We start from the raw sequence: 23,388 nt of genomic DNA, 5'->3' as shown, positions 1-23,388 counted from the left end.
GTTGGTTCAATAGGGTACTCTTGTAAGAAAGTAGCTGTGGCTGGGACAGACTTTAAGAATCACCTCCAATTAAAAAGATACAATCTAATCCTGTTTACATGAAACCAGCTGCTCCCAAGCAGGTTTGAGTTTACGGACCTGTTGCTATGGTGGCAGTTCCGGGATGAGCTTCAAAAAACCTAACAATCCTGGCTCATGTCAAATTCTCAACAGTAAAATCCAGATAACTGAGTAATCCACGTACAAAGAACGGGCCCCTGGTTAGAGTTCAGATTTGAACCCTATAGTGAATATTTGGTCTCACATTAAACTCAGACATTTTTCAACTACTCATTGTGTAGCCTATATATATATATATATATATATATATATACATGCGTTTGACTTTGTTACACTTTTCTTTTTTTAATAAAAATACATTCATTTAAATCATATATTGAGATGCTGCCCTCAGAACGCTGACGTGGTTTATTTGTGTAACATTAAATGCCATCTGCTTGCTATACATTATGTCAATTGTAATTTAGCTTATGATTAACAGGAAAAACCAGCTTTTAACGTTCAGAGTTCGTTTGTGTGCGTGTGGTCTGAAAAATCTCGCATAACTTGAATGTTTGCAGTACGTGGTGTTTAACATTTAACATTAGCAGACTGAAGCAGGAAGTTCCTGGTTCGTCTCATCATAGTAAAAGCTTGAACTTGGGCAGAGCGCTGCAAGCATAATTTATGAAAACTAAGTTAGTCAGATAGAATGCAGTTTGCTTGATGAACAGCAGAGGGCTGTCGAATGACAAAAATCGTTCAGACTAAAGCGTATTTGCATGTTCTTTGCTTGCTGATGTATTCTGACCGATGCAGAAAAAGTATTGATGAATATTATTGTTAGTGTTTAGTTCTCACATATTTCTGATTCTGTTTTTCTGCATATCATAGTACATTATAAAGCTGGCCCAGTTAGTATATATTGTTTTTTTATTATTAATTTAACATAACATGTTTGCAGATGTTTTTGCCAGTTTACACGTTGTATATTCTAAACTAGAAAGCGGACCAATCAGCTTAAAGCTCGATGACTTAAGCAACGGTAGAGCATCGACTATTTATTTTATAATAGTATGTGCCTATGTAGGTGATGATGATAGTTATTATTATTATTTTTTTTATTTTTAGTTTATTAAACTTTAGGGTTGGCTTTTGAATTAACGTTCACAATTGATTTATATATATATATAAAACGAACAAAGTTAATGACAAAAAAAAAGTAAAATAATTTTATTTTAGACAGATGGAAATAATAAATTGACTCGAATGTCTGTTTAGCGCGTCAACAGGACGGAGTGGATAAGTTAAGACATCTGACAGTTAAATACATATTCATGGGAACAGCAGTTTTCATTTTCAATAATGATTTAGTGTAGCTCTGTCACCAGACAACCCTTACTGGGCGCACTTCTTTACCGCCTATGAAAAACGCATTTGCCATAACCGAAATGAATAGTGAAACTTTTAATTCTGTGTCTTTTTGATGTGCGCACTTAATTATGGTAAAATTGTTGCGCCCACTTGTGGTTCATAAGGGAACACGGAGCCATTTGTTTGGAATTGTGCTTTGATGCGGTAAAGAGAGAGAATTTTTACTGTGGTCACGGTCAAATGTACGGGACCTATTTTCACACAGGCTGGCAAATCAACACGCATTACGTACACAATCAGAGATGTTACGTCACAGACAGAGAGACTGACACACAGACTGGTTTGTTTGGGCAAGTTAAGTGGGCTTATTTGATTAGCTTTCATTCTTTCCTTTGCCATTCCAGTTTTCTCAGCATAAATGCATCCACAGTTTGCCATTAACAATTAGCCGGTGTCTCATGCAGAGGTCTATAGATTTATCTTTATGTTGTGTAAAAGGGTGATTGCAATGGAAAGTTTTTCCAAATTAGCCAGCATTTCTTTCTACATGTGGTTTGAATCAAAACAAGAGATGATTAAGTATTAAAAAGAGATTTAAGTTTATAATTCAGACATAAAGTGACTGACTGAGATGGTGGGATACAAGGTAGACCAGTGTTTGCGTACGCACAGACTGGTTGGAATGTCGTGTCCGTCTAGGTTTCCTGTCTATGAACGTAATCTGCGGGAAACAGGCAATGTTTCCCAACAGTCTCAGTGTGACGATAAGCTGCTTTTTATCAGGGTTATGAGTCCGCGCTGCAGTTGGCACTGCTTGTGTCACACACACATATGCACAGACGGCCTCAGGTGGTCGGACACTGAACGTTATGTATGTAAATGCCCAGTGAACGGTGTGAAAAGGAAACGGAAATGTATCTTTAAGCACATCTTTTCCTCTGTGGACACATATATACAGGGACACACATGGCTGTTAGAGCTTCTCATTTTTTCCCAAAGGTCTTTGGGACTCTGCCTATATCACCCCAGCAGGAAGTAGGGGGCGGAATGCCATGGCCGGGGCGGAATGTTCCAAAGTTCTAGAATGTGCGGTCGGGAAGTATGAGAGGGGGAAAAAGGGAGAACGAGAAGGAGACAAGAATAAGAATGAAAGAGACTCGGGCAGACCTCAAAAGTTGTTTATGTTTTAGGTTAAAACGTGTCTTTAGGGTATGGCTGTACTTTTTGACAGTCAGGTGGATTCAGCGGCTTAAACTGAGCTGTCAGACTTGTACTGACTGACATGATGGCCTTGTTTGCTTGATTAATACACTTTTGTCTGTGTGTGTGATGCACCTAGATGATTCAGTAAACTTGTATTATACCGGCTTACGGTATGTGTGATGTAGCTCGTAGGCACTCCTTGCCAACTGTTTTTCTTGCATTCTTTGCAGACTATGTATGGAGCCTGATTTGGTGAGGAGTTCTTTGCCGTTAAAGGGATAGTTCACCCAATAATGACAGTTCTGTCATCATTTACTCACCCCCATGTTAAACCTGTATAATCTTTCTTTCTTCTTTGGAACACAAAAGAAGATATTTTGAAAAATGACTTTTTGTCCATAAAATGGGGTCCAGTGAGGCAAGAACAGTTGTGTTTTTACAGAAGATAGAAAGTCATACAGCTTTGGAACGACATATGGGTGAGTCTCGACACGAGCATGTACGTGTGCGAAAATGCGTATTTGTATAATGTAGGCGTGTATTCACTGTGGTCTGGCTCATGAAATTTAGAAAGAAATGGTCATTGTGTTGCAAACTCTCTTGGGTAATGCTTGCCGTAAATGTGTGTGTGTTTCTCAAAACCCAAAATAATTCTCCCTCTATGTGGTTTCAGGATGGATCCTACCTGGCTGAGTTTCTGCTGGCTAAAGGTTATGAGGTGGGTAAGCCAATATAACCCTGAAAGACATCCTACAAACTCATCAGAAATCATTCCCACATCTGATGCAAATCTGTCTCACTGTCTGTTAACAATCAAAAATAAAAGTCATATTTTTAAAAGTTTTTTTTTTTTTTTTTTTTAAAGAAGTCTTTTATTTAAGAAAAATAACAAGAAGTTCTTAATTTTTCTGAATACTTTGATACTTCTTAATAGAAATCTCAAAAGAACAGCATTTATTTGAAATAGAAATATTTTGTAATATCACTTTTGATTTTTTTTTTTTTTTTAATGACCTCAAACTTTTGAACAGTAGTGTCTATACAGTCTGTTCAAAATCATGTACAGATGAGATTAAGACTTGAACTTTTTGGTGTTTTGGACAGGTTCATGGTATCCTCCGCAGGTCCAGTTCTTTTAACACGGGCCGGATCGAACACCTCTATCATAACCCTCAAACGCACACAGAAGGAAGTGAGTTTCACATCCACGCACCTGGCTATAATAAAAATCATGTTTATTTAGTTTTGAAATGAATAAATGTCTTCTAACCTTTGTAAAATATCACTAGGTATTGGATCCCCTAAGTGTTGTAAGTTGTTAATTCAGTATTTATAATTTTTATTTTTTCCTTCATTATTTCAGTCTAAAAGTTTGGTAACACTTTTATAATAAGGTTCATTGGTTAAACATTAGTATTAACTATGTATTAACTAACATGGAGTAACCATGAGCAATAATTTATTATAAATGTTACTGTATTTACTAATCTTCGTTAATTATAGTTAATAAAAAATACAGCAGTTCATTGTTTGTTCATGTTAGTTCACAGTGCATTAACTAATGTTAACAAGATTTTAATAATGTATTAGTAAATGTTGAAATTAACATTAACAAAGATTAATAAATGCTGTATAAGTGCAGTTCATTATTAGTTCATGTTAACTAATGTAGTTAACTAATGTTAACTAATGAACCTTATTGTAAAGTGTTAGGTTCTTAAGCTCTGTTTGGATGGTAATTATTTCTTTTGGGTGACGTCTGAGAAAAATATTGGCGCAGCTCCTCCATGATAAAAACCATGCATTTGGAGTGCAATTAATCACAGGGAGACAAAGAAGTTTTTAATTTTTATTCATATAAGCAATGACACTTGCAAAATGCAGCTAAATATGGTTGTCACTCTTCTTTTAAATTCTTAATCCTGTTCTGCACAAACAAGAGTGGGAGTGTCAACAGTTTTCAAAGACACAATTCACTCCCCAAAATTATGGCGGTTTATGAAAAATTCCAGATAATACTAGTGTCCTTTTGAAGACAAAATGCAGTACCTACTTACAGCCACAAAACGCCACAAAACATTTACAGCTTTAGACTGCTGTATTACATACAATAAAGATAATTTAGACAATTCATGCTTGCATTTGTCTGCATGGCCGTAGTTAGTTTTCTTAAACAAGTTTCTTTTGTGGCAAAGCCCAAAATGCTCATTTAAAAAAAGTATCAAATAACAGCCTATGGCAAAATGATTTTGGGCCCAAATAATCTATATAAATTCATACAGTAGAAGACGATTTGGGTGGGAATTGAAGTACCAAATGACTCTATGATGACATGTATGATGTTCAAATGATAATAACGTCACTGACTAGGAAAACAATTGCCATCTAAATAGATCTTTAGTCTGTATCTGGTTTTGAAAGGTAAAAAGAAAGCTGAATTAAAGGCACAATATGTAATTTTCACCACTAGAGGTCGCTTATTCAAAACAAAGGTGTAGCTTGATGACACCGTGAATGAGCGTGGAATCACGGGAGTTGTCTTCTTCACCTCCACACAGCCAGCCGATGGAAAGCAATCTGACGTGACTCTGGCAGAAATCGTGTTCGTGGATAAGCTAATGTGTTAAAGTTGTCCCAGGGCGAGGCCTGGGACATTTTACATAGCTGTTATTATTATGCTTATATACCGCAGTCGGACGCTGCCGCTCCTTTCGTTTTGTTTAAAGGTACGATTAAAGTTACGGTTAATGTCTGCCTCCTCCTTCCCTGAACTTTGTTACAGTTACATATGATCACTTAAATTAACATTATTTTATTTCATTGTAATGAAATAGCCGCGAGTGCTGAATTACTACTCATACAGGTCACTTCATCTGACAAATTAAAATTGTGGGGTAACACAGCGCTGTTTTACTTGGTCAAAACAATCATACTAAAACTACGTTTGGGTGTGTTGAAAGTTATGTTACTCTGTGCGTTCGCTCGGTGGCTGGTGTGCGACACTTGCAACACACTGCAGTAAGCTAGATCGATATTAGAATATCATATTAATAAAAGCTGGATGACTTGTTGCTAAATGACATGCAATTCATTTTAAGATATAGTATATGACGGATAGAATGCTGTATTACTGTTACTGTGGCTATGTTAGCCACTTGACAAAATAGCATTGTCTCTGAGGCATGTACAAACATGTTATACTCACGGTAAATCAAGAAAACAAGAGATTCAAACAATAAGACTAACCGTGTTGAGCTGTGTAACAATGATTAGTTTTCTGTCGATAAATGTATCCAAACAGTTGCTCACCTGTCTAATAAAACGCATAATACATTAAAGCTTCTTTGGTGTTTCCATGGTTTCTACGGAAATCAAGAGTAAACGCGGATATGACGTCATTGATAGGCGACACAATGACACTATTTTAACCATTACACTGGTTAAAATAGCTGATTTCTTTAGATTTTAAACATTGTTGGAAACATTTGGGATAATGTAAGTACACAAGTCAACAAAATATATAACATTGTTCTAGTGGTTGGTGGATATTTTAATCCAAAAATCTTAAATATTGTGCCTTTTAAATAAAATGAAATTCAAAGTTTTGCACAAAATTCCAGAGACAGACTGTTTGTTTCTCTCCAGTAGGTCCGGTGATGGGCAGCTATATATATATATAAAAAAAAAATTCAGCAAATGATTTTATGAACATTTTAGACATGGTGCTGATCTCTTTGTATTGGGTCTGCTAGTTTTCGCTAAGGTGACAATCTTTAAACTTGAGCAGATGTGGAGGATAACTCTCTTGCTTTCCAGTAGGCAGTAAAGCTATATCAGATTAGTTTATGTGAAAATAAAAAGTATTTTATTCTGTCCATCATAGACATGAAGTTGCACTATGGGGACTTGACTGATAGCACGTGCTTGGTGAAAATTATCAATGAAGTCAAACCCACAGAAATATACAACCTGGGAGCACAGAGTCACGTCAAGGTAAAACACTCTCATTTTCTCTGTATTTCTCAACCACACAGATCCTCTTTGTCTGTCGACTCTCAAACTCTCCTTCTGAACAGACACACACACACACACACACACACACACATGCAAACTGTTTCATAATGACTTTGGTTTCTTTCTCAGTGTCTGTGAGGTGAACAAATGACCCCATCCAAGTTATACTTTGGAAAGGAAAAAAGTCTTAACTAAATACAGAAGACTTTCTTTCACTCTCTGTTCTTTAACCCACACCCCTAATGTCTAGTCATCTGGGATGAGGTCAGGGGGATGTTAGTCAGAGAGTTGGCCATCAGATGGTGTGTGTGTGAACTTCTGTGTGGGTGCTCCACAGGGTAATTTATGGGAAATAAGCACAACCGGCAGTTAAAGTGAAGGAGAGGAGGGGAGAGAGGAAGATGACGGAATAAGAAGATCAAAAGCAGAATGAGACAAGACAATGCGGAGGGATATGAATGAGACATTAATATTGATATTGTTTCCTTCAGATATTCATGATGCTCTGATGTTCAGTCACAGGAAAAAACTATTAAATGTGTTCAACTGGTATTAGAGGGAAATAACTGTGTCATGTTTTTGCTGTAGCTTATTATTAAGTTTCAACCAGACAAAGAACATTTCTGAAATGCTATAAAAAAAAAAAAAAGAGGTTCTTTGCAATAATCATACTGACCAGGAATTAAAAGATTTGTTCATCCCAAAACAAATTGTCAATATTTAATATTTCATGTGGATTTAATTGGATAACCTCTTCCTTGAAAGACATAAAACTTCTTTTGCAAGCATTTACCTTCCATAATGTGGTGTATTTCCAGGTGGAACAGAATATTCTTGGAAATAATGTTAGGACTTCAGTCAGGATTTGATTGGGATGTTACGGACAGGCGATGGTATTATTGGTTAATATTATTTTATCCCACTTATACTGCATTTGTTAAGTCAGCAAAACAAAGTAATTTTGGAGACAGAGAAAGTTATTATACACAGCCCAGCCAAAAAAAAAAAAGTCGCTGTTTGGATTTTAATAGGCATATACTTAAGAATCTATTAATGGATCATTATTACAGTGATTATTTTGTTTCTAGCATGTTATATGTTTGACAACGGTTCTTTTAACCCTTAAAGATGGAGTGTGTAGCTTTTCATTTCTTAAACAACCATGTGGGAAGACACATCATGGCCATATTCCAGGATGACGATGTCAAGATTCACCAGGGTTTAAATTGTGAAAGAATGGTTCAGAGAGCATGAAGAATCATTTTCACACATGACTTGGCTCCTCTCCAGTCCAGACCTTAATTTTATTGAAAGTCTTTGGGATGTGCTGGAGGAGACTTTACAGTGTGCTCACCTCTTGCATTGTCCATACAAGATCTTGACCAAAAATTGATGCACCTCTTGATGGAAATAACATCACAACATTTATTTCCATCGAGTGGTGCATCATTTTTTGGTCAAGATCTTGTACTGACAATGCAAGAGGTGAGCACTCTGTAAAGTCTCCTCTAGCACATCCCAAAAACTTACACTGAGGTTAAGGTCAGTGCCAATTCATGTGTGAAAATGATTCTTCATGCTCCCTCCCAACAATTCTTTCACAATTTGAGCCTGATGAATCTTGACATCGTCATCCTGGAATATGGCCATGGTACATTTTATTACATGGTTGTTTAAGAAATGAAAATCTACACACTCCATCTTTTAGGGATAAAAGAACCGTTGCCAAACATACAACATGCTAGAAACATAATAATTACTGTAATAATGATCCATCCATAGACTCTTAAGTATTTGCCTATTAAAATCCAAACAGCGACTTTTTTTTTGGCCGGACAGTGTATGTTGATGAGAGATGATGGTAACTTTTATAGAATAACATGTATGATGAAATCATCCATAATAAGACCATGACAATTATTAAGAAAGCAAATAGGATCAATTTTGATTTCATATTGTCAAGCTCAATCATAAACGTACTTCACAGAATGCGTTTTTTCATTCCACCGCGCTGCTTTTCCATTATATTTATATGTAAACATGCGCTAGACGGACATGTTTGACTGTTGCACTTTTTTTTTGCAGCGTCTTGCGCCTGACACAGCATTCTAAAATTGCGTTGCTCAAGTTCAGTAAGTTCAAGTTTTAAAAAACACTCCACTTCCCTGCGTCCTGCAAAACATGTTCTGCGTGCGCCCCTAAAGCAAATTTTTTTTCCTGCTAAGGCTTTCACATTATTTAACCCTTGTGTTTGATAAATAGTGGTCTCAAAAGTATTTGGATACTTTTGGACACTCAAATCACTTGAAAATGTCTGAATGTCACTGTATTTGGTACAAAATATAAAACCAACCCACATCGGTGAACAAATGATGTCTTTCTTAGAAGTAATCCCAAGTCATTTTTGGTGGATTAATGAAGTCAGTTCCCCTTAAATTCACACAGGTGTATTAGCAAAGTAACGTTTGTATGATGTTTTGCTTGAAAAGTGCGTTTGCTATATATTTTTTTTTAATAAATGCTACTTGGTTTGATATTTTGTTCTATAATTCAAAGACATTCATGCATTTTTAAGTATGGCTTAACTGTTCAAATACTTTTTAGAGCCACTGTTTGTCTAAAATGATTCATGAACCTTAACGGTTGGTTTGTAAGGATGGAAAGATCCAGACAGCACCTGCAGGCTCATACTGAACACGTACAGTTAAATACAGCAGCTGCCATAATATGGAACTAAATAATTCAGATGGAAACTCAGTGAGAAACATTGGCCAACAGACAGGCATCCATTCTAATAATTGGGAGGTGTTCTGGGTGTCCCATCAGGAGGATCATCTGCTGTGATGACAGATAACAGCAGGATGCTCAATGTCACAATGGAGCTTTAGTACAGCTGTGGCTCTACAACAAAGAGAATAAAAAGTACTTTAAGCACAGACATAAGACTGAGAGAGAATAGTTCATATTTAAAGATTGCTGTCATACTGCGACAACCGCAATCAGGATTGCTATGTGGAAAAATAAACAAGCTTGATTTAATTATACCATCAGTTTAGGCTTGTTAACTTATAAATGTGTGTGTTAGCTGGGAATGTTCATTAAATATAGGCGTTTCAATCAGTGCCCACTGTAATGAAGTGGTAGATCATTGCTACTCTCTGATTGTAGTTTACATTTTTTACTCACCGCACTTTGTTTGGATATGGCAAAAAGAGTGGCAGAGAAAACACATACACACACTTGCTCGGTTTCCAGTTATTACACACAGGGGTCAGCAAAGTGCTATTTTATTTGAGAGTACCACTTGGCGGTTTTTGTAGGTTATTCGTTTATTCTTACAGGAATGTTTCAGGATGAAAGTGATGTTTTTTTACTCTTTCTACATTCTCTCTTTGTCTGTGAGCATTTATAGTCCTGTTTGAGTTAGTCAAATAAATATGATGGGTATATGACAGAAGCATAAAGACTGTAATGAGCTGTGATTGAAGTAAAATGGTTGTGGGGTATTTAGGTCTAATGTTGCACAGCAAAATGTTTGCTCTCTGTTAGTATGACTGATTAATGTGGAAATGATTGTTGATTTTTTTTTTTTGTATATATATATATATATATAGCAGAGTTTGACAAACTATTGCTGCTTTTGTTCAGTTAATTGCTTTTTAATTTGATGTTCTAATAATTTATGTAGGAAAAAAAATGGTTTTAAAGAGAAATTATTGCAATAATTAAATAAAAAAAATCTGTTAAATTTAATCAAAGTATTTTTATATACAATCAGTATACAGTACAAACATACGCAGTGTATAATTATGTATCATTATGTGTTAAGTAAAAGTTATTGTGATATTTTCAATATTATTGTTATTATTACTACTATGAATCGTATTTAATTTACTTGCTATATTCAAGGGACAAATAAACAGAAAATTAAATTAAAACTTTCATTCAGCAAGGACACATTAAATTAATCAAAAGTGACCACAACAACAACAAAAAACAATTATAATTCTATTTTATATAATCTATTTTAAATAAATGCTGTTCTTTTAAACTTTCTATTCATCAAAAAAAAAAAAAAAAAAAAATCCAGAAAAATATTAAGCAGCACAACTGTTTGCAACATTGATAAATAATATAATAAATTTTTCATGAGTACAAAATCGGCACATTAAAATGATTTCTGAAGGATCATGTGACACTGAAGACTGGCGTAACGGCTGCTGAAAATTCAGCTTTACCGTCACATGAATCAATTACATTTTAACATATGTTAAAATAGAAATTGTAATAATATTACTTTTTGTTATTGTATTTTTGATCAAATAAATGCAGCCTTGGTAAGCACAAGTGACTTATTTCAGAAGCATAAAATATCTTACTGCCTCCAAACTTCTGAACAGTATGTCCTTTTAAACGTAGTACTAATAATTCTGTTTAAATTATGTGTATAAAATAACATTGTTTTGTTATGTGTTTGAATAATATCCAATTATAATATAAAATCTATCAAATCTAATAATTAATTTATAATATTAAAATGGAAAACCTACAGAGCAGCACCTGTTAGAATACTTAACAATGTGAAATATGACATGATAACAATAAAATAACGCTGAATTATTCAGGTGGGATATACCAGCTTCAGGAGGTCTGTGTGTGCAAACACAATGGAGAGAGAAAGGCTTTTATTTACATGTGAACAAACTGTTCTGACTGTCATGTCAGGATGTTAAAGTCAGAAGAGCTGTAAACCATAATGTCGACTCAACGTCAGCATGCAGCCATGGCTTTACTACAAAAAGAGCACAGTGTGCTTTACATTTTGATGTTTGTACAAGTTCAAACCTTGCGGTTATTATCAAATAACCACAAATGGAGCTGCCTTGTGGGATAGCGCACTACAATTAGTCACGTTCGACCACATCAAACTTAGATCACATGATACTGAGTTGAAGTGGCACTTTTTTTTGGGCTGAGATTGTGAGGCAAGTAAAAGACACACACAAACGGCTGCAGAATGTGTATTTGAGGGGGGAAAAAAATCATAAATTAATGTACCCTATTTGATTAGAGGAACTTGATGCTTAATTTAATTCTTTCCGAATCACATTTTGACTTTTTTCTTTAATGTTAAAGTAGTTCAGATTTAATTAAGAAACTGAGAACACAAAATAACATCTGTGGTATTTGGGCTAGTATTGTTCTGAGTTGACCCCTCCGTCAACTCCAAGCGATTTGTATGTTTTTCTTCGACTCCGAAAGTCTTGTTGCGAATGTGTTTTTGTGTCTGCACAGATCTCTCTTATAGCACCAGCAGAATCTGTTTGCTCACAGTGTTAGGTAGGGTGTGATTGGCATAAGCTTTGTGTTTGTGTTTGGATTAGTGCAGAGCTGTAGCTAATATACAGGTGTTGGACTGGAACGTTGCAGTGTGTATCATGTTTTGTGTTTGCTCGTGAATGTGTCTGACGTGTAATGTAAATGTTGTCTAGGGAAGACTTTGGCACTGTATACATGTTTGCAGACAGATGTGACACGGCAAACGACGAAGAGAATGCTGGTTTGAGTGACACGCTGAAAGATAATTCAACTTTGGAGAACTGTAGCTCAAGAATCATTTCCGCTAATGACGACAGCATTTAATAAGGTCACGGTTGCAATGTAGGAGACTTTGTGTAACACCTAAGTTTCCTTGTTTCCTAATTGGGTATCTAGAGGACGCAAGCGCTCTCGCTTTCACACAGACACACACAGTTAATTGCTTGTTGTAAATCATTCCACTCTTTTCACCTGCAAAGACTGACGTCACCGCCAACAATCAGGCCTTTATTCAGTGGTGTTACATCATGTTAAAAACATGATTTTGATTTATCTAAATGACAGCACCTATGAAACTAGTGATTAATTATGAGATAAAAATCTTTGCATGTCATTTCTGTCACTCTTTTAAGTGTTGGAATACACGTGCATTTTATACACGTTTGTGTGGTAGACATTTTGTATAACATGCTTATTCAGACGCTGGGAGTGTCAGAAAAGACACATGATATGTCTTTTTTTTTTTTTCTGTATATGCTACTCAGTAGACTAATCATTATAATCATTATGTATATTTTTATATATGCCCATCAAGGCTTTTCCAAGCCAACATCAAAGTTTGCCTACAAACTTTAGCTTCTAGTATTGTATTAAGTAGCTTTTATAAACATTTACTAGAAAAAAACTTCTAGTATTGTATTAAGTAGCTTTTATAAACGTTTACTAGAAAAAAACATTACTGGCGTGCATCTTGAGACAAAACAATGGCACTGACATATTTTAAGATATGTCAGTACAAGTTGCTTTCAGTTAAAACAGCTCAAACATGCATTTTAGTCTAGGACTAGCTTAAGCCTTGTCTGTGAAATCGGGGGATTATATGATATTATATTAATAACTGTGCATATTGCGTTGGCCAGTTATAGCATGACACTTCACATAGTTTGTGAATGGCAACAAACGTAACACAATTGTGTTGAAGCTCTTATTTGGGTATGAATCACTCAATTTTGAAAAGAGATGACCCAACAAATGTCTCATTTTTGGCATACATAAAGAACATCAAGCAGTGACACCATTTATCCAGAGATAAAAACATTATTATACTTGTCAAAAAACAAAAACAGTTTTGACATCTCTAGTCTCACATAAGCTTTGACTGTTTCACATTAGGCAGAAGAAATAAGATCCGTCATATTGTACGCATTGTCTTTTTGGCAATATTCAGTCCGAGAAAATGGGTTAAGATGGCTTGACTTATCAACATCGGCTCATTAAAAATTTTGGAAGGGGTCTGATTGACACTTCACGGTACGTCTGAAAAATATGCCAGTCTTTGGGAATTCACTGGCACAAGTACTCGACGCTTGATTGAGAGGTGGAAAATAGCCGTTTACAGAATAAAAGCAGGTATTGCAATGAACAATTCATCCTTTGTGCGGTGTAAACGGACACATTCCTGTTTCATGCCTTGCCCTAAAGGAGTTAACATTTGTCAAGAGAAGCATTTATTACATACTTGTGTTGATTATGTATATTATTATTTATTATTATCATTGCCATTACATCAGGTAAAGATGTTGAACAGAAGTAAGGGATGAAAGAATAAAAATAAAGAATAATAGTTTGGATCATAGCATTACCAGAGATGTTGGCTCAAGTGACTGGAAGACTAGGATCAGGAAATATTTAGCTGCAGATTAGTATCATAGTGTGTGATTCCAAAGTAAACTCTAAAAATGATTAATGACATTGAAGATTATGATGAATGTAAAGTAGGATGCAAGAGAAGATCTTAAATTCAAAAACATAAGCCACCAGTTATCACGTTATACAGAGAAGTGTTATTAAGTCTCAACGTTTGTATTTTACATCTTTTATTTCATGCAGATTGGTGGAAAAATCTCAAAAAGTCCCAAAATTATTGTGCTCTATCTGGTGCCACTTGTCTGCATGACCTTTAGATCTGTACTCTGTAAGTTCGAGATATACAAGCAGGGCTCAACAATAAGGACTAGTTTTTTTTTTTTTCCTCAGCTTAAATTTGTACTGCCCTGACAATATTTTTACCGGCCTCAACACATAAAAGTTATTAATTTTACTTTTAGAAACATATATTATGTATGTCTGATGAATTTGAATTTAAAGGGATAGTTCAACCAAAAATTTAATTCTGTCATCATTTACACACCCTCATGTTGTTCCAAACCGTAAGACTTTCGTTCATCTTCAGAGCACAAATGAAGATATTTTACTGAATTCTGAATTTCTGTCCCTCCATTGACAGCTACGTAACTACCACTTTGTTGCTTCAAAAAGTTCATAAAGAGATAAATTGAGCAGTTTAGTTCAAATTTTATGAAGCAACATGATTGCTTTATATGATAAACAGATTAAATTCAGGCTTTTATTCACAAACATTGTTCAGTGAACATAAACAGAAGCTCAGCCGTACTTGCTTGACATGAGAGAACAAATCTCATTGGTTGCTACGTAACGCACGAGAATGAACCTCATTGGTTCTCGCATGTCAAGCAAGCATGCTTGAGCTTAAATTTACCATAACTGATGTGTGCATTGATGAATGTTTATGTGAATAAAAGCTTAAATTAAATCTGTTCCTCATATAAAGTAATCGTGTGTCCTTAGAAAATTCGAACTAAACCACTCAATTCACATGGATTAGTTTTACAATATCTGTATGAACCTTTTGAAGCAACAAAATGGTAGTTGTGTAAACTGTCATTTAGGGACAAAAATGTCTCAGATTTCATTAAAAATATCCTTTTCTCAAATATCATTTGTGTTCCAAAGAAGTCTTAGCGGTTTGGAACAACATGAGAGTGAGTAAATGATGACCGAATTTTCATTTTAGTTGAACTAATCCTTTAAATTTTCAGTATATTTTTATTCTTATAAAATATTATTTATATATTTTTATATATATTTTAGTTTACTTTATTTTGTTGTATTGTATTGTGTCATGTTAGCCAGCTAGACAACATTACATCTGTGGCATATTTAAATCAGAATTTGGAGTGGCAATCTTAAGTAAAACGCAGAGAACAAAATGTTTGCATTTGCAAGTCATAAAACAAGCGGGTAAGAAGGGTGACCGATTGGACAAGTGACAGTCAGTCTGAGATTGAGTTGGATTATTTCAGACAGGTTAGTGGATGGTATATGATGACAACACCAAAAAAAATTCAGTGGGAATGGATTTGGTCTACAGAATAACCTACTAGACACCAGAGTATATAATTACAGCTATTTATAGCTTGGAAGCATTCATCATCATCTCTCAAAATTTGCAGGTCAAGCACTCATATTTGATATTGTGGTGTTTTTGTGTTAATCTGAAGCGCATTCAGCGCTGCTCAGTGCTTTTAACGCAACAAAACTGAGGTGGATGCTCAGCGATGCAGATTTTGGCATATCAGTTTGTGCATTGTCAGTTTCAACATTGTTTAGTACAGGCTGCTTGACGTACATATAAGCACACACAATTGCTCACCTCATTCTTTTGAGCTCCTAAATGACAGCACCTGTCAACTGCGATGACACATGTACTGTGTGTGTGTCATAGAGTTGGTTCAATCAGAGACCACTCACATGTGGTAGTTGTTGGTTGCTGTCAGCGCAAGGTTAACTGTCAACTGTCAGGAGCTGAACAGAACCTTGTGTGTCTGTGCTGTTCTCAAAGCAAATTAAATAGCATGATGAAAAACGTGTGGTCGGATTATGTGGAGTGCACTATACTCGTCACTTCAGAAGTGTTTGCACAAAACCCAGACCTGAACACCTTTGGGGTGAATTTGAATGCCGACTGTGAGCCAGACCCCATCACCCAATGTCAGTGTCTGACCTCACTGATGCTCTTCTGTCTGAATGGGACAAATTCCACAGACTTGCTTCAACATCTGATGGAAGCCCTTCTCAGAATAAATTATTTTTGGTTTGGTTTGGTTTGGTTTGGTTGTTTTGTTTTGTATTTGGTTTTGTTTTGCCATGCTTTTGAAATTAAATGTTCAATAAGACACTAGCAGCAAGGTCAGGCACTTGGTGTTTTTTTTTTTTTTTTTTTTTTTTTTTTTTTTTTTTTAATGAATAAATAAATTAATGTTCTTATTTATTTTTATTTTATTTATTTTATCTTATTTTCTTATTGTTAAATAAATAAATTTATTTTTTAAATAAGTTTCTTATTCATTTATTTTTTTTCCTGGTTTTGTTTTAATTTTAATTTGTTTTATTTAAAAAAATACATTAAAATAAAGTTTAATGTTCTTTAAATAAATTAGAAAATAAAATTGAGGCATTTCTAGTTTTAAAGTAATTATTTAATTTTGTTTATTTTTATTATTTTTTTTTTTTTTTAAAGTTGTTAAATCAAATTACAAAATTAATCAAATTACAAAAATCTCTCAAGTTTGGTGTCAATGAAAGGGGTACTTGAGCCCTACTGATGGAGCTGCAGGGCTATACGAGACAAAAAATGGTTGAGAAACACTGTCTTCTGGAAACAAGATGTGGTAAAAATAGAGCTTTGTTTTTACAAGGATGGAGACAGTTTAAGGACATCTGTAACAGGCTAAATGATTCCCTAATTATTCGCAGTCATGGTTTCTCCCCTCCCTCCCTCGGCTCTCAAGCTTGTATTAGCTCTGCGATTGCTACAGACAACTTGCGCCTGGGGCAACCCCAACCGCAGCCCATAATGATCCAGGCTGTTGCCATGTTTACATGTGTGTTTATGTTTGAGGGAACGAGTGAATGATGAGGTGAGCGTGTCTGGTTGAGCAGGCAGAAGAGCGAGGGAAGTTGGTGTCATCTCAAGCATAGATTTAATTAGCTGATGAATTCCAATCCTGACGTGCCGAAGCCTTGAGGAGTGTAGGAGTAGTATCGATGGGGGGGGTAAGGCTCTATTAAGAGAAACGAAAAGGTAGAGCCAAAAGAGAAAGGGTGTTCGCTTGTGCACGAGTCGCCTGGGGCACGGGGACTTTCCCCATTTCAGACATTAATTCTGCCCCCCCTGACAGTTCCAAGTTGCTGTGGAAACACGAAGAAATTGCTTTCGCAGCACAATTTTCTACAAGTCTCCTGCTCACTTCGGATAACGCGTAAAATGCGGCCGCACTTACATAAACAACAAAATCCCTGTAATTTCCATGTCTTTTCTTAGCCTACAAATGCATACAGGGAGCAATTTGGAGTTCACAGCACGCTCTCTTGCATCAACGCAATGGCTACTGCTACTAGAAACAGCTGGAACGAGCAAATTACGGTATCGGTGTTCCTCTAATAGCGCTATTTTGGCATATTTGTGACATTTGAAATCCGTGTCTTGGCTGTTTGTTTGGAGAAAACAATGCCCAAGAAATGAAAATTGCTTGCGGGGTGGCAAGATGCCGTGAAAGCTCTCTGCACAATCTGAAGACATAAATCTACTTGTACCTGACAAAAACATGTCTCTCTTAGTTCAAACTGGTATGATTGAATGTTTTGGCTCACATTTAAGAGCATGTTTGCACAGTCCAAAAAACTTAAAGCTAATTATCTCAGCAACGGTAATGATAGCTATTGGACGACCGCCAAGCAACACATCTAAAGTCAATCCATTGCCGCATTATAAGGATTATTTTGAAACTGATGCGAATTTGCGTTGCGAAGACACTTAAACATCGTTTCAGTCTCACGATAATCAGCTGTCAGTCACTTTTTGTTTTCACGCTGAGGTGTGGTTGCAGATGCACACTTGGGTATTTCGGGACTAATTCAGATCATGCCTGTTGCAGAGGGTTTGTCTCAATGGAAATTCGTGTCGGTGCAATTCTGAGAAGTGAGTGTCAAATTTGAGGAACAGGTTAGATTAGTTAGTCTCTCCCTCTCTTTCTCTTGCTCAGTCCCTGTCTGTCTTTTTCACCCTATCTTTAACATCTCAGTTTCAGTCAGGGATTCCCCGGCTCGCTCGTGTTTGGGAATCGAGTATGTCTGAACTCGTTAAATTAGAGCAGAGACCTTCTCTCTCAAAAGCACATCATGTAATAATTCTGTCGCATGATGTAGCACCCCAAACTATTTGCACTATTAAAGGAGTAGTTCACACAAAAATGTACATTTATTTACTAAATCTTACCCTTGTTCCATTTCCCATGACTTACTTTCTTTGTGGAACGTAATTCATTTTCTTCCATGCAAATACAATTACTAGGGCTTCCAACTGTAAAAATGCAAAAGTACAAAACTGGTATGGTGCACTATAATAATCTTATGGAGCTGTGTGAGAAACAGGCCTAAATTAAAATAATTTTTTATAGATAATCTTGGCATCTGCTTGTTCTCTTTCCTGCTTTCATGAGAGAAGTAACCATGACCGATTTGTGAACGAATTGTTCTTTTGAGTCAAATCTTAGAGTTTTCCTGTAGATAAAGCGACAAAATGTAACAGAAAAAATGCAATATTATCAGATATTATCGTGTTGTTCTTCTTTTGATGGCTTGCAAGTTGTATGCACCGAATGCAGTTATTCATATACAACATTTAGTTGTTTGACCCATTTTACTCAAGCTAGAAGACAAACCCTTTGATGCTATGTGTGTTTTCCACTAACAGCAGACCATGCAACTCTGTGCAAACAAAGACACTTGATATCAAGCATAGAGGACAAGAATTTTGTGCAGTTTAATTACCAGACGGTTACTTGTTTTCATATTTCCTTAAATTATGTTTATGTTGACTCTGGCAACTTTTTGGCTTATGTTATTGGGTTATGTCAGCACTGAATTTATCCATTTACTTGTATACTTTTGCATTTAGATCTTATGCATAAACGCTTTGTGTTCGCCAGATCTCCTTTGACCTGGCTGAGTACACCGCAGACGTTGATGGGGTGGGTACTCTACGGCTGCTGGATGCAGTGAAGACCTGCGGTTTAACTGACACAGTCCGCTTCTACCAGGCCTCCACCAGTGAGCTCTACGGGAAAGTACAGGAAATTCCCCAAAAAGAGACCACACCATTTTACCCACGATCCCCTTATGGTCAGCACACACACATGCAGTGTATATAATATATGTTCGAAAGTTTGGGGTCAGTTTTTTTTGTTTTCTTTGCCATCACATGAATAAATTACATTTTAAAATATATTCAAATAGAAAACAGTTATTTGAAATTGTAATATTTCGCAATATTACACTTTTTACTGTCTTTTTCCATGAAATAAAATGCTTCCTTGTTGAGCATATGAAACATATTTCAAAAACATTAAAAAAAAAATCTTACCGACCCCAAACTTTTCAACTGTAGTATGTATTTATATTTTAAAATTTTGAAAATCATCATGTGTCTGAGTTATTGAAGACATTTCTTTGAAAGTGTTATTGCAGTAACTCTCTGTCTCTCCCTTGTTTTTATTTCTCATTTTTTTTCACAGGTGCTGCTAAGCTCTATGCATACTGGATAGTGATCAACTTCAGGGAAGCCTATAACCTCTTTGCTGTGAATGGGATCTTGTTCAATCATGAGAGTCCTAGAAGAGGTCAGAGTTTAAGACACACACCACTCACAAGATCTGCTTTAAAAAATTGAATGTTTGGTTGTTCTAGTGCAGAGATACTAAAAGTACTTTGCTTTCTGGGCAACTTTCTGTTAAAAGTAGGCCTGATGCGGTTTCATTTTCATTTGGTTTTGAAAAATGTGCAGTAACCAACAGCCACTGCTATGTGTTAGGCCTATTTTTATCACCTCTTTCATCAGAATATATTTAGGGCCTAAGCACCGGTGGTGTGAGGACCCTATTGTAATTGCTCAGTCAATTATTATTCTTCTCCGAAATGAATCACATTTTTGTGGGCCTAAACATGCTCGAAAACTCATGAAACTTTGCACACGCATCAGAAGTGGTGAAAATTTACTGTACATCTGATATGGGTTTCAGAATTAGGCATGGCAAAATGGCTCAATAGCGCCACCTACAAAATTTCAATTAAGCGCCTTCGCTCTACGTTTCACGTACAGGTATGAAATTTGGTAAACACATTTAATAGTCTAATACCTACAAAAAAAAATCCCTGGGTGCAAAATCTGAAAACCCATAAGGAAGTGAGATATTTTGAATTTTTCTGCAAAATTCTTTCAGTTTTTGCCATTTCCAGATGTTGTACTTTAACAAACTCCTCCTAAAGATTTTATCAGATAAACATCATATTTGGTCAGTCTAATCTAAAGGCCTTTGCAACGTTAAATTGTGAAGATCTAGAGTTTTCGCTGAAGGGCGTGTCTGTGGTGGCCTGACAAATTTTGATGTTTCACCATGAAACAGGAAGTTGTTATAACTCGGGCATACAATGTCCGATCTGCCCCAGACTTCACATGTTTTATTAGAGTCCTGTCCTGAAGACATCTACATGGCAATATTCAGTTATAGGCAAAGCACCACCTGTTGGCAGCAGGAAGTGTGGTACGTCAAAATGACTTTGCCATATTTCTCCTGTATTTACTCGCTTACATGCATGTCGCCCACTGTTCACTGTTTTCCTAAGGCCGCCGGGTGGCGGTGGCCCCGGGTGCGAGGGCCCTTTAATCACTGCTTGCAGCTTTAATGTCAGATTGTTGTTGGTCAGTGTTGGTCAGTCTTAACAACTCAACCTCCTTTTAGAGTTTAAAATGTAATTCTTGCACACAAATGCATCTACAAATTCATAAATGCTTCCAGCATGTTAAAAGTTCACCCAAAAAATGAAAGTTTTGTCATTTACTCACCCTCACATCTAATGTACACAAAAGAAGATATTTCGCCACCTTGGAATTATAAGGTTCTATCTGCATTTTGAGCAGTTTTGAGATATTGAGCATCAAAGTTTTTGCATTCCATACTCCTTTATGGATAGACCCTTTTTTGTTTTCTAAAAAAAAAAAAGTCCCAACATGTGCAAAAAATTACATAATGTAAATAAGTTGTCACAGAATAAGAATATGTGAATAACTCAATTTTGACAAAAATGTCCTTATAATTCCAAGGTGACGATTATGAAGAATTTTCATTTTGAGTTGAACTTTCCCTTTAACTTCTCAACTACCCTACAGTTCAAAAGTTTGCTGTCAATAAGATTTTTATAGTTTGTTTGTTTTTGAAAGAAGTCTCTTATGCTCACCAAGGCTGCATTACAGTAAAAACTGAAATTTTGTGAATACTATTACAATTTAAAATAAGTTTTTTTATTTTAATATTTTTTAAAATGTAATTTATTCCTGTGATGGTAAAGCTGAATTTTCAGCATCATTTCTCAAGTCTTCAGTGTCACATGATCCTTCAGAAATCATTCTGATATGCTGATTTGATGCTCAAGAAACATATCTTATTTTTGGTTAAAATATAAACTGAATAGCAAAACTTACAATTAACATTTATTTGCATGAAAGAAAACAACTGTGGAAACATTATATCGTTTTTTTTAGGATTCTTTGAATAGATTTATATAATGCAGAGCAACATTTATTTGAAATAGAAGTATTTTGTAGGAATATAAATGTCTTTATAAAAGTATTTATTTAAAAAAAAAAAATCTTACTGACCCCAAAGTTTTGAATAGCAGTGTATGCTCACTGCACATGCAAATATATATTTGATATTCAAAAAAACAAATTCACTTTTTATTTTTAGAACCAAAAAATGAATTACAATAAGGCGAATTCTTCAGTCCATTTTGTGTTAAATTGTCTATTTAGGTGTCAAGCTTTCCAAGTTTGCTTAGTAACTAATATATGTAGTACTAATATTTAGTACTACAAATTTCCCTCTGGAGTGTGATTATCCTGTGAATGCACTGTCAGTGTTGTGATGACAGTCACAGCGCGACTGAACTGTTTACATTGCAAGTGTGTGGCGTGACGCAACAACTAGATTGCTTCCATTATAAGCGTTTGAGGTGTCGATATCTTCAGTGATTGTAATCAGAGCTACAGTTTTGTTGTATCACATGAATAAAAAGTGTTTAATTTCATTTCTAATTCAAACAGAATCCTATCTATCTAGCCAGCAAATCAAGACATACAGACTACATTGAAGGAAGTGATGCAAGAGTCCAGGGAGAGTGTTTTGTGTGTGGCCAGCTTCATTGTAATTGGTTTACGGGGGAGTATCATGACACAACATTTGGTAAAGGGTGCAGCCATGACATCTTCTCAACAACAAGAGTGTTGTTCTGTGCCCCCACCCACAACCTCAGAGCGCAGGAAGAGCAGTGATGTCATCCACTAGCGTTAGTGGCAAGAATTTTTGAGCCGGTGACACAAACATAGCCAACTAGACGTGTAATTGTGTGTGTGTGTGTGTGTGTGTGTGTGTGTTGAAGGAAGATGAGGAAAAAGGGAGTACAGGGCTGGAGGAGGGTTAGAGATAGCTAGACAGGGGGAGAGATGGATGGGATAGTGTGAAAAAAAAAAAAGCCAACTTCATTTCCTGTCCGATCACCGTGGTAGCCTCCCGTCATTGGGCGGGCGGGCCGGCAATGATGAGTTAATCTGGTTTGGAATTCACTTCGGAATTTCAGCCGGTGTCCACTTACACCAATAAACAAACCAGCTCCGAAAGAGTTTACGAAAGATGAGAAGAGTAAAATAATCTGTTACAAATCCGCCACAGAGACGTCTGGGGTGTGTGTGCATGTGAAAGCACTTTGACACTATTCGTACGTCTAATAGTGTGTGGTTCTAGAAGAGAGAAATGGTCATGCCAGTCAATCAGACAACATCTAAGGGCTCCTCCATTACACACTCATCTCTCGTCTTTTTGTTTGCTCGCATTCCCACTTTCCTGTTGAAAGACGAGCGTTTTAAGAAGTTAAACCTCTCCAGGTGAGAAGGGCTGCACCTGTATGAAGGTGTCGATGGACCTCTCACCTATCGCAGACACAAACATGCACACGTACACACTGCTGGATGAGCTGTGAGATGTTTTGCTCTTTCACTTCTCGTCTACCCACCTCACACACCTGTGTTTGTGTTGTTGTGCTGTCATGGCAACAAAGAATGGAAGTGAATGAGATGCTTCTTTAATGTCTCAAATTAAACGTCACTCCTCACCTTGTTTCTCTCTTTCTGTTTCTCACTCTCTATCTTTCCTACATACACTCCAAAGCTGGCATAGTTTGTTACTTTGGTCTCAACAGTAAAGATTTTTTCTTACTGTTCAGATTGGTTCAGATTCTCTGCTTGTG

The 23,388-nt window shown here is 36.0% G+C and overlaps 1 protein-coding gene across 2 annotated transcripts in view; it reads left to right on the top strand.

The window, feature by feature from the left end:
• Nucleotides 1–23,388, top strand: part of gmds (GDP-mannose 4,6-dehydratase) — a 78,496-nt gene that overhangs the window by 3,595 nt on the left and 51,513 nt on the right. The window contains exons 2-7 of one of the 2 annotated variants that reach the window (XM_051875278.1): nucleotides 3,290–3,334; nucleotides 3,721–3,808; nucleotides 3,906–3,926; nucleotides 6,500–6,609; nucleotides 19,020–19,212; nucleotides 19,605–19,709. In XM_051875278.1, the coding sequence (XP_051731238.1) occupies nucleotides 3,290–3,334; nucleotides 3,721–3,808; nucleotides 3,906–3,926; nucleotides 6,500–6,609; nucleotides 19,020–19,212; nucleotides 19,605–19,709 (562 nt within the window). The remainder of the gene's footprint in view (nucleotides 1–3,289; nucleotides 3,335–3,720; nucleotides 3,809–3,905; nucleotides 3,927–6,499; nucleotides 6,610–19,019; nucleotides 19,213–19,604; nucleotides 19,710–23,388) is intronic. The other variant, XM_051875279.1, reaches the window with a different exon arrangement.

This window comes from Ctenopharyngodon idella, chromosome 20 (assembly GCF_019924925.1).
Source record: "Ctenopharyngodon idella isolate HZGC_01 chromosome 20, HZGC01, whole genome shotgun sequence".
In the NCBI taxonomy this organism is placed as follows: Eukaryota; Metazoa; Chordata; class Actinopteri; order Cypriniformes; family Xenocyprididae; genus Ctenopharyngodon; species Ctenopharyngodon idella.
Note: the sequence above shows the minus strand (reverse complement) of the source record. Positions and strands in the feature narration are given on the sequence as shown.